The 10,393-nt window shown below is 33.6% G+C and overlaps 1 protein-coding gene across 3 annotated transcripts in view; it reads left to right on the forward strand.

Moving 5' to 3' along the window:
- The window catches only part of Rp2 (RP2 activator of ARL3 GTPase), a 49,116-nt gene that overhangs the window by 20,465 nt on the left and 18,258 nt on the right, over positions 1-10,393 (forward strand). For all 3 annotated transcript variants that reach the window (XM_015488151.2, XM_048796531.1, XM_015488152.2), the window contains exon 3: positions 4,098-4,212. In XM_015488151.2, coding sequence (XP_015343637.1) covers positions 4,098-4,212 — 115 coding nt within the window. The remainder of the gene's footprint in view (positions 1-4,097; positions 4,213-10,393) is intronic.

A 10,393-nucleotide genomic window follows, 5' to 3' on the forward strand; every position in this document is an offset into this window, starting at 1 on the left:
CTACATGATGCATATTTGTTTTCCACATTTTTGCATATCTTAAATGCATCTTATAATTGATGGCAACTTAGATATAATGAAATGTAGTATATGCTGAAAAAGGAGATACACAGGCAAAATTATCTGTCCTCAAAGAATTTCCATTCTTGGGGCTGGGGATATAGCTCAGTTGGTAGAATGCTTGCCTCACATGCACAAGGCCCTTTATTTGATCCCCAGCACCACAAAAAAGAAAAAAAAAAGAGAATTTCCACTCTTTAGAATGAATGATTTCCACAAAAGTTCACAAAAGTAGTAAATAATAAAATATGGACTTTTATAATTTAGTTTGAAAATTTATTTGGAGTTTTAATTGGTTAGGGAGTGGAAAAGACATTTAGGAATACAACATTTGGATCCTTTGAGAGCAACTTTCACATCATGCTCCTTAGATTCTATTGCCTTATTGCCCTAGAAGGAAGGTAGGTATGGAAGACAAGATGAGTCTGGGATGACAAAGGTTTTAGGAATATGAACAGCAGCTCTTGGTGAGCTCCTGAGTAGAGAAGCTTGAAAAGCTCATGAGCTTTCACCTGAAAAATAATTAGGATGTAGAAGTCAGGGGCTACAGAAGCAGCAGTTCCATCATTGGGTATTCTGTTAGGGAGTGGCAATAGGATATATTGAATATCCTTTAGGAGGGCTCTATTTTAATTCAGTAATCAAATTCCAAAAGCAGAAATGAAAGGAAAATTCATGGAGTCTCTTTAAAGGAATTAAAAAAGAACATAGCAAAGGGAATAATTTTAGGGAAAAAAGTAAAAATGACTGCCTCACTTTAGCTGTACATCTACAATGTAGAAAACCCATGCTTGAAATCCATAAAGTATATCTGAGGCATAGTTTTCAAAACAATAGAAGTCAAATTGTGATTTAAAAACTTTGATATTTTATTTTGTGCTGATGCCAATCTGATAAAAGCATTCTATGAATCTGAAAAGATATAGAAAAATGTGCTTCTGGCCTTTAAACTATCTAGTCACATGTTAATCTAACATCTGACAAGTAAATTTTTTCATTGTACTATATAGTTATTTTTTTAACAATCTACATACAGTTTTCAAAACAGTAATTATTTAGGATTAACATCTTTTGGGTAGGAAATCAGAAATGTAGATAAAGAATATTTAACATGCTTAAAGAAAAAAGCCATCAAACAGTCTCTATGAGTCATCAGATGTTCTTAACTGTTTGATCTTTGGTATCTGATTATGAAATGACAAAGTGTTATGTACCCTCCAAAGGAATATGACTAGGAAGAGAGTGATGCAGATATTTTTCCTGGAATACAAATTAAAAATTCCACTGTGATAATCATAATAAGAGCTAATGCTTACATAGTGTTTACTATATGCCAGCCACTGTTATAAGAGATTTAAATAAATCAACTCGGTGTTCAAAACAACCCTATGAAATAGCTGCTATTATTCCCCATTTGACTGACAAGAAAAAATCAACCATAGAGAGGGTAAGTAACTTTTTTAGGCTATAGTCTTAATCCTTAAACATGATGCTATTATGCTGCCTCAGTAGTAAAGGAAAGTTGATAAATGCCTGATGGAATAGAAATATGACCCAAAGTGCATGGACTCAAGGGTCCTCCAACCTAGGGATTGTTTGGCTAGAGTTATCTAATTCTTAAAGTAAGGAATAAAAGAGAAAAATAAGAAAGAAAAATAAAATGCCAAGTACATGTGAAGAGAATAGAAAAACATGCTGAAAGACAAATGACCTGTATATTATATTAAGAGAGATTACATATTTTTAAAAATGAAGTTTGAGTTCCTTGGGAAATATATATAGAACACAAATTCTGGCATAAAAAAAAAACTTAAGTTTTTCTCATAACACAAATATATTAGGATAACATAGACTAGAAATGTGATTGCAAACCCTAGTTTTGTTAAAACCCAGGAATATCACAAAATTTTATTTCACATTTCTTTTATAAATTAAACATCACAATGGGTGGGTTTTTTTTCTGTATAAAAGTTGAGAAGGTAGAAATTCTGGGAAGGCTGGTCTAAGCAGAAAGCACATTCCATAAGGAGTCAAGATAAGTTACTGAGTCTTGGTTTTCTCAACTAAAAGTTTTCTTACTTGCTCTTATATACATCACGGATATGTACAGAATGAATTTGAGTAAGAGTAGTTTAAATTATTAGAAAGAATTTCATAATTGAAGTTGGTTAGTTACCAGTATTTTTTAATATCTTTATTTTACATTTATTATGTGGTGCTGAGGATCAAACCCAGTGCTTTGTGCATGCTAGGCGAGCGCTCTACCACTGAGCCACAACCCCAACCCTATTACCACTATTTTCAAGTCCTGAAAAGTAGAAGAATTTTCATGAAAAGGGGTCTCTTCAAGTATCTCCAGTGAAATATTAAAATAGATACAGTTTCATAGCTCATTATTTGGTTTAGAAAAATGATATTTTGAATTAATCATAATTTTGTCAGTGTGCATATGACTGTAAAAATGATAGGTGATGAGCAGTCTAGAAAATTAAAAACTGGTTGAATTGTTTCTGATGTTTTAAGCAGCTTTATAGTCATCATCTGGTAATGATGTACATGTAATTTCCTGCAATTATTAAGTGTATGTTCCTCTTTTTCTGAGATAGCATTAATCTGAGATACGATTCAAGTTTGATCCAGTTTGGTAGAATGGTATGGAATAATGTAGTTATAGGATGAAATACTATCAGACATTAACATTGATTTTATAGTAGAGTAGCTGAAAAATGTTCACAATCAAGTATGTAAAATTTTGTGAAATATTATGTAAGTAACTGATTTAAAAAAATAAGTGTGGAAAGTTATACATATTAAAATATTGACAGTTGTGGTTATTCTTAGCAAGTTGGTTAAGAGCAAGGTTTTCCATTTTTTTGTAGTTCTCTGGATTTTACAAAGAACATGTGTTAATATTGTAATGGGGGAATGGGAGAAAAAGAAAACTAGGAGGGTAAGAAATCTGTATACCTATATGGCAAGTGCACCTTGATTGATATTTCTTTGTTTCTGTTATTTATTTTCAAATTTTATGCTGAGCATATGTATTATTTTTTATTATTAAAAACCCAGTAAGCTTGTCTAGTGGTTGTAATGACCTTGCCTTTTTTAAACTTACTTTCACAATTATTTTTAAAATTAATATGTACTCATTGTAGTGAACCATAGAAATAAAAATGAGTTAAAAATAAGTTTAAAAATCATCCATAACTGTACTATACCTTGAATAGTCTTTTTAGGAATAAGTTTTAGAATTATTTAACCTGTAGTTACATGAAGTGGGTCAAATCACAGCTGTGTTACTTAATTTGGCACATTTCTTAACCACTCTGTGCCTTAGTTATCATCTGTACAATGATACTAGTAATGGTACCAATCTCATTAGAGAATTAATGTTATATATGTAAAGTGCATAAAACTCTTTGGTACATAGAAATGTGACCTATCATTATTGAGCTATACTGTATAAATTTGGATTATGCCTTTTAAGATTGACATTATTATACAAGATTTCCCCCATCATATTAAAATATCTTTGTTTTGTTGGGGGGGGGGCTACTAGGGACTGAATCCAGGGCTTTGCGTATGCTAGGCAACTGCTCTGCCACTGAACTATATTACCAGCCCTCTTTGTTATATTTAATGAACTATGATAAATGAAATGAACTATGGTATTTCATCACGTAAATAAATGTACATAATTAACTTAATGGGTCTCTTCTCATTGGAAATTTGCTGTATCACCAAAGTAAAACTTCTATTTATTAGATTCAATTTAAAAGTTAATTATGTTTTAAATTGAGGGACAATTCATATTTATTTGACTCTTAATCAGCAGTAGGCATTACAGTTTCAATTCTTAACCAGACCTCCCATCTGGAATAAGGAATCTTGTGTGTGTGAGAACTTGTTACAGCAAATACACTGAATTAGAGTCATAACTGTGTTGCATTTTATACAGAAAAATTCTACAATAGGAAAACATTGTTGTAATCTCAGAAGTTCAATTTAAAATCTAAATGAAATTTTATTTTCCACAGATGGTTGGTAAACACTTTTTCCTAGTTCAGACAAAGGAAGTGTCCATGAAACCTGAGGATGCTCAAAGGGTTTTTCGGGAAAAAGCACCTGACTTTCTTCCTCTTCTGAACAAAGGTACCTTCCAGATGATTAGTGTACTTTTGTGGTTATTTTCTTGACCTCAGATTTGATTTACTCTTAACATTTCTCTTACATTGCCTTCTTTTTCTCATTTGTTCTATGTTTTTTCCTGGTACTGTTCAGAAATGTCAAATTTTCACATCATTCAAGAAGCCCTACATAAGTGACTAGAAATTGGGCATTAGTTTTTTCCCTGTTCTATGTTCTTAGTACTTAAGAGTCACATGTTATTATGTATTTTGTTACTTTTAGTTTGTCAAAGATGTACTTTGATCATACTGAAAAAGAAATAAAAAATATAATAAAGTGTTATAGTATTTAATGTGCTTAATATAATTAATTTCCCATGTAGAAAGTTAATGCTATCAATAATTTTAGATACTGGATATGTCTAAAAGGAATTGGAGTTTATATGCCCTCTGGAAGGGTTGATGTCTGCCTATCTGTATTTGGAGTTATACTGATTCTACAGGACAGAGTATTATTTATCTGCTCAGAACAGGGACATTGTCTGCTCAAAGTACATCAGGATTTTCTTGACTGGCATGAGCAAATATTAATAGTGATATGCAGTGCTTATTGGTGTACCTTAAAGAGAGAGCACATCTACATTTATATGTTCTTTATGTTTAAATAAATTATAACATACTACAAAAATCTGTGTGAAAATGTTGGAGGACTGTTAGAATAAATTTCGTAAGTAATGCTGGGTGTTATTCAGCTATTAAATATTAACTCAGGGGCTGGGGCTGTATGTAGCTCAGTGGCAGAGCGCTTGCCCAGCATGCATGAGGCACTGTGTTCTATCCTCAGCACCATATAAAAATAAAAAACAAATAAAATAAAGGCATTCTGTCCATCTACAACTATAAAAAATTAACTCAGCATTTCATATATTTGTAAATATATATATTATATATATATATATACTTATAAATCTTAGAGTAAATTAGTGATAACCATGTTTATATACACGTGTGTATTTGTATATAAAATTATGACCTGGCCCCAATGATGCAAAAATTTTGACACGGGAACCTTCAAATGGAACCTTAAAAATGAACCTTTAAACTCTTAACAGCTTCCAGAAATGAAATGACATAATAAGTGGACATCCTCAAGTGTGAGGGTTAGGAATAAAGTGAACATATGGGTAGGTCTAAATTAATGATTTATGTATTTTTGTGATGTTAGTGAAGTCGTATCATAGAAATGCTCTAATCCAAATAATAATATCTGCATCTAAATAACAATGTTCCACATGGAAGTGGTAAAATGTCCTGTTGCTGCAAAAAGTAGAACTAAAGTGAATGAGCAGATGTTATAGAAATTTCAGGAAATAAACATGGACAGATCTTTAAAACCATAGTTGCCCATAGGAAGTACTTAAAAACTAATGTGGTCATGTCACAAGGTCACAAAAGCCAACTTGAAGGAGGAGTTTTCAGTGATCAATTTTGGTGACAATTTGGCCACCTAAAAGAATAGCGGGTTGGAGGTGTAGGTCAGTGGTAGAGCAGTTGAGTGCTTACCTAGCAGTGTGAGGCCCTGGGTTCAATCCCAGTACCAAAAAAGTGAAGATACTAACTTAACAATAAAAGAAATCCATGCATCCATGGTGATAAAAAAGGAGAGGGAATAAAGGAACAGTCATCTATTTACAGAATATTGTGAGCTAATGGATGTAGAAGAAATGATGTATACTTTGGAAATCACCATTTTTCCACCTCAATGTAATAATTATTTCACACAAAGATTATCAGTGGATGCTAAAATTATGGGAGGGGAGTTGCTAAGAAATAGGATATTTATACATTCTGATTCAAAGGGGGAAATCTTACAGCAAAGATTTGATGATCACCTTGTTAAAGTAGTGATCAAAAGTAACATCAGTGATGAACAGTTTCACATTATGTTTTCCCTGATGTAATGCAATGAAAAATACATCACATCACCTGGGAAGTGTTCTTGCCAAAAGACTTGGGAGGTTAAAAAAAGACTTAACTTCTAGTTTATGGGAAGGAAAAGAAATAAGTTAAATGATACCATGAGGAAACAAATTAGACAAATCAAAAACAAGACATTCTGCAAGACAACTAGTTGTTTCTTTAGACAGTGTCATGGAAAACAAAAATATGGAGGAACTCTTCTAGATTAAAGATTCTAAACATAACAACTGAATGCAATGAGTGAACCTTGATTGGATCTTGGATTGGGGTGGGTGGGCTATAATGCTATAAAAGGCATTTTGGGGACACCTGAGGAAATTTGAAGATGGTATGGGATTATTATTAATTTCTGTAGGTATGTCACTTTTCCTTAAATGATGGTAATTGTGGTTATATAGCAGATGCAGGCTGTGTCATGATGTCAGTAAAACAAAACAAAGTATTTGTGTGCACATGGTATACAGCATGTAATAGAGCAATGTGGCCAAATTTTGATTTTTGGAGGGTGTAGGGGGAAGGCAAATGGATATTTATGTTCTTCTTTAAACTCTTGTACAATGCATGAAATTATTAAAAATTACAAGTTGGGGAAAATTTTTAAGCTGCCTAATTGGAAGAGTGAGCATGCTGTCAGCATAGATATTCCAACAGAGTGGAATGAAATGGGTCCTTATATTAGTCATTCTGAGACAGAGTTCTCGATCTTGGCATTGTTGACATTTTAGGCCTCCTACTTCTGTTATGGGTGGCTATCCTGTGCACTATAAGATGTTCAGGAACATTTCTGGCCTCAAACCACTAGATATTAGTAGTTCCAGTTGTGGCATCCAAAGTGTTTCCAGACATTACCAAATGTCCTCTAGGGGGCAAAATTGCTCCCAGTTGAGAACCACTGTTCTAAGAGTGAACTTTTTAAAAAATTCACTTTTATCTTAGTTTGTACCTCAGAGTCTCTAAATTTTCCTCTTCATTTAAAGTAGTCACCATTATTTATTTTTATTTAATGAATTATTGTTTTTGTTTTGTTTTTTGGTGCCAGGGATTGAATCAAGGGGTGCTTAACCACTGCGACACATCCCTAGCCCTATGTATTTTTGTGGTTTTTTTGAGAATTTTTTTAATATTTATTTTTTAGTTTTCGGTGGACACAACATCTTTGCTTGTATGTGGTGCTGAGGATCGAACCCGGGCAGCACGCATGCCAGGCGAGCGCACTACCGCTTGAGCCACATCCCCAGCCCTAGCCCTATGTATTTTGAGACAAGGTCTCACTAAGTTGTGGAGGCTGGTCTTGAGCTTGGCATACTCTTGCCTCAGCCTCCTGTGTTGCTGGGAATACAGACGTGTGCCACCATGCCTAGCTTTTTAAATAAAGCTTTTTGACCCAAATAAGATAATTCATTATTCTTCATTTTGAGAATTTTCCAAACCCAAAAAATCCTCAGAACTATCTAGGGTGCTTTTAAAGATATAAATGTCTAACTTCCACCTCAAAAAGAATGATTCAAAAATCTCTGAGACATACCTTTAGAATCTGAATGTTTAAGTTCCCAGATGGTTCTGAAAACTAATTAGATTTGGGTTCCTTTGTTTTAGAGTCATTCATTCAACAAACATAGTAGATGAGGTCTGAGAAGTAGCAGAGGAATTAGATGATGTAAGAACTTCTAGGCACCATAGAGATTTTGCATTCTAGTCTCAATGATGTGAAAAGCTACTGGGCATTTTTATTTGTGGGGTTTTTTTGTCTTTTTAAAATGAACTTTTATAATGAAATGATTTTAGGATTCCGGATAAATTATAAAGCTAGCACAGAGAGTTTCTGTATAACCTTTGCCTGGCTCTGTCTAATGTTAACATAGCCATGTTATATTCGTCAAAACTAAGAAATTTATATCAGTAAAATGCTGTTTAACTTCAACTATAGAATTTATTCAGATTTCACCAATTTTTCTACTTACGTCATTTTTCAGTTTCAGAATTCAGTTCAGGATCCCACACTGTTTTTATTTGCTGTGTCTCGTTAATCTCCTCCAGTCTCTGATAGTTCCTCAGTCTGTCCTTTTTTATAACCTTGACTTTTTTGAGCAGTTCTGGTCAATTATTTTGAGGAATGTCCCTCAACTTGGGTTTGATGTTTTGTCTACTTAAACCAGACTTATGGGTTTTGGAGAGGAGGCGAAGTGCCCTTGTTTACATATAACATCATGGGGCATAGGATATCAATATGAGGTGGTATCTGCCAGGTTTCTCCTCTGAAAAGTTTTTGTTTCTCTTCCATACTCTAGTCTTTGGAAGTGAATCACTAAGACTAGCCTAAACACAAGGAGAGAATTAAGCTCCACCTTCTGGAGGAAGCAGTATCCATATACATTATTTGTAATTCTTCTGTAAGAGATTTGTTCTTTCTCCCCCATTCATTTATTCAACAGTTTTTTTCTATCAGTATTGACTCATGGCTATGTATTTTATTGTTTGGTTATAATCCAATATTATCAAGTTGTTCCAGTTTTAACCATAGGGAGCTTTTCTGGGTTGACTTCTCTGTCCCTTTGACATATTCCTATCCTTTTGATTTTTTAATGCTTCTTTACCTTCTTGCTCTAGAAGATATTCCAAGCTCATCCTGCATTTTCTTTGTCCTAGAAATAATGTCACCCATTTCTCTAAGGAACCCTGATGACTTGTATTTTAGAATGGTTGGAAACCAAGATCTGGGTGTTAGATGTACCCATTACTCCTGGGATACCACTGGTTCTAGGCCTTTTCAATGCACAGAAGTAGAAAATACATGTTTGATTATTAACCCATATATACATAATATCTATAATTAGTTCTTTTATCTATCTGTATATAAATTCAAATATCTTTGACCCTATTCCAGCACCACAGGGTTCATCCTAGCCTCTCTTCTTGTATCTTACTCAAAGTGAATTATTTGGCTCCCATTATCTATAATTTACTCATGCATTTGTTTGTCCCTAGCATACATAAAATGTAGTTTTAGAGTTACTAACCCATAACCTTGTGAGAAATTTATTTACCAACTAGAGTGCAATGGTCTTAAAGTAACCACTCAAAACACAGTTCAGTCTACATGGTCTTGATAGATGTATAGCATTCACCACTGCATAACATAGAAGGCAGTTACAGCCTACAAATTTCCCTCATGTGGCCTCTTTATAGTCAGTCAACCACAGCTCCCAACAACTGATTTGTTTTCTATCTCTGTAATTTTGCCTTTTTCAGAATGTTCCATAAATGGAACCATATACTCTGTAGCCTTTTGGGTTTGGCTTCTTTCATTTATTAAAGTACACTTATGATTCAACCATCTTGCTGAGGGACTCAATAACTTGTTTCTTTTTATTGCTGAATAGTATTCCTTGTATGGATATAGCACAGTTTGTTTTTCCCCTTACTTGTTGGAATGCTGTGTTTCCAGTTTTTGCAAATTATGAATAAAAGCTGCTATAAATTGTATGTATAGGTTTCAGAGTATACCTAACCTTTCAAATTGCTTGAGTAAACACATAGCAGTGGGATTGTCAAGTGGTTGGGTAAGTATTTGTTTAACTTCATAAGAAACTGCCAAACTTCTGGGTGTGATGATGCATACCTATAGTCCCAGTAACTTGAGAGGCTGATGCTTGACCTAGAATTTGAGGCCAGCCAGGGCAATATAGTGAGAATATATATACATATATATGAATGAAATTACAGCACTCTTTTCCTAAGTAGCTGTACTATTTTGCATTCTTGCCAGCTATTAATGAGAATTCCTGTTCTTATGCATCCTTAACCAGCATTTTGAATTGTCAGTTTTCTCTTTCTTTTTTTTTTTTTCCTTTTTGGTGTTGGGGATTGAAACCAGGGCCTCATGTATGCTAGGCAAGTGCTCTACCACTAAAAGGCATAGCCTTTTATCAGTTTTGTAACAGGTGTGTCATGATTATCTCCTATTCTTTTAATCACCTTTTTATCTTGGAATAATTTTAGGTTCATGGGAAAATTGTCAAGATAATTCAAATAGCTCCCATCTACCTTTTAAGGAGTTTTCTTAGTTTTAATATCTTACATAACCATGGTACATTTTCTAGGTATTTATGCCATTTGTTAATAGAAATAATTCTATTTCTTCTTTTTCTTTGTACTGGGAATTTAACCCAGGGGTACTTTACCACTGAGCTACATCCCTAGTCCTTTTTTTTTTTTTTTTTTTTTTT

The sequence above is a fragment of the Marmota marmota genome, unplaced genomic scaffold (assembly GCF_001458135.2).
Source record: "Marmota marmota marmota unplaced genomic scaffold, marMar, whole genome shotgun sequence".
NCBI lineage: Eukaryota > Metazoa > Chordata > Mammalia > Rodentia > Sciuridae > Marmota > Marmota marmota.